The following is a 2010-nucleotide window of genomic DNA, read 5'->3' as shown; positions in this document are numbered from 1 at the left end:
CCCGCCGAGCCCGCCCCCGCCCAGCGCCCCTGCCAGGTCCACTTACGGAGTGCACCGGTCGCTGAACTCGTTGGCGATGGTCTCGATGCCCCCGGCCCGGGCCACCGCGATGTAGCAGCTCTGCGAGCCCACGTCCAGCCCCACCACCGACATGGCCGGTTCTCGGTCCGCTGCTTCCCGTCCTGGCCGCGCGCGGCTCCCGCGGGGTCCGGCCGCTCCTGTCTGTCACTCGGCCGCCCCGGCTGCCCGGGGACCGCGGCGGCTTGCAGAGGAAGCGACCCGGAGCAGCCGCTGCGCAGCTCCGCCGAGTGCCTGGATGCGCTCCCGCCCGGCGCCCGGCTACCGACCCAAAATGGGAGGTCCCAACTCCTCAGCCTTATGTATCGCACTGATCAGAACTTTCCAGAATCTGCGGCATTTACTCACCGGCGCCTCCGCCGGCCCCTCCACGTGCCACTTCCGCTTCCTTCTTCTCGAGCTTTCTCTGCCCAATGCGGGCCGTGTCCCCGAGGGGACATCCGCCATTGCCATGGCGACGGGAGCGCCGCTCCGGCGCTATTGGCCCCGCCGGCCGGGCCGCCCGCCCACGCCCCGCCCGCCCCAGCCCCGGGCTCTCCGCTGTCCTAGCCCAACGAGCAATGAAGAATGACTGGGAAATTCGTCATGCTCTCGTGGGTGGTGCTGTCCGACCCCGACACTCTAACGAGAGACCGAGCGGGCGGCCAGAGATGCCGACGCCGAGGAGGCCGCCCCGCTGTGAGGAGAGCATGTCGGGAACCGTAGTCTCGCGGCCGGCGCTGTGCGCCTTGCATGCTGGGATATGTAGTCCCGGCCGCGGTGCGTGCCGGGATCCGGCTTTGTCTGGAGGACTCTCGCGAGACTCCGATTTCCCTCCGGCGCCTTTGCGCGCGTTGTCAAGGTGCTGCGTGGTTCTGTGTGCGCGTTTGTTATGTGCTCGTTTCTATTATTACCTAGGTTACAACTGGTGGTTTACGATTTAGGAGGATTTCCGTTTAGACCGCAAATAATAAGCACAGGGTTTGTGTTCTTATATTTATCATACGGCAGGATCTTTTGCGAAATGCCAGGGTTTTTTTGTTGTTTTGGTTTGGAGTCTTTTTTATTTTATTTTAAGACCGCATTTTTGAACGTGGCGTGATTTGAAAGTCTATCTGCGGCATCGCTTTCCGTTTATACCTCTGACTTGAGCTCGCCTCGTTCCCATCCTGCCCCTCCACGCCACAGATATTAGATGGCGTTTTGCTTCTTCTTTGATCTGAAACACCTTTTGTGTCTTTCCCTGAACAGCATGTCCCCGTTAACTTTTCACTAAAGCGTCGAGCATTAAAAAAAAAAAAAAAAGGTGGAACCCTGTTGCTGCCTGTTATTTTATACTTTTCTATGTCTTTAAGTTTGCCTATTACCTCCATGCCCACTCTCCCTCAGTCACATGGAAATACAAGCGCATTTCAACCGCGTGTAACTGGATAAGGCAGTTGTTACCCAAAGTCAAGTGCCTTACCTGGCTGTCAGACAAGCGGCCTACTTCTAAGTGCCTCATTTCACCTTAAAAATGGGGATGATGGAAACTATATAAAGGTGATTGTATTCTTAAATTTGAAAATAGAGTTAGCTCTAATTTTTTTGTGTGTGCCTCACAGTTACGGAAAATTATTAAGTAATTCTTGCATTTATGGTTACCTTAACAGTTCTATTACAGTAGAAAAAAAATAAGGAAATTTCGTGTTTGGAGAACCAGGATCATTGTTGCCCTACATAATATTTGGATTTTTTTCACCTTGAAAACGAAATCCATGTGCCCCAGAAATAGATTCCTTTTGTCTCTTTGTTTCTTCAGCATGCGTGAGAAGAAAGGAGGGGGAGGAAGTGTGGGCGTCCTGTGTCTTCTCTGTCCTGAACTGTAATGGGGTAACTTAAAGTCCTTACGCATGAAAACGAGGCATTTCAGGCCATGTTCTTCGTATCTGTCCTGTGGAAAGGAAACGCCTT

General features: G+C 54.0%; 1 protein-coding gene across 1 annotated transcript in view; it reads right to left on the bottom strand.

Annotated features, from left to right (window-relative positions):
• The window catches only part of HSPH1 (heat shock protein family H (Hsp110) member 1), a 28131-nt gene extending 27701 nt beyond the window's left edge, over positions 1 to 430 (bottom strand). The window contains exon 1 of the mRNA XM_023530673.1: positions 47 to 430. Within this exon, the coding sequence (XP_023386441.1) occupies positions 47 to 153 (107 nt within the window). The 5' untranslated portion in view covers positions 154 to 430. The remainder of the gene's footprint in view (positions 1 to 46) is intronic.
• Between the last annotated feature and the right edge of the window lie 1580 nt (positions 431 to 2010).

This window comes from Pteropus vampyrus, unplaced genomic scaffold, assembly GCF_000151845.1.
Source record: "Pteropus vampyrus isolate Shadow unplaced genomic scaffold, Pvam_2.0 Scaffold52, whole genome shotgun sequence".
NCBI classification, from domain to species: domain Eukaryota; kingdom Metazoa; phylum Chordata; class Mammalia; order Chiroptera; family Pteropodidae; genus Pteropus; species Pteropus vampyrus.
Note: the sequence above shows the minus strand (reverse complement) of the source record. Positions and strands in the feature narration are given on the sequence as shown.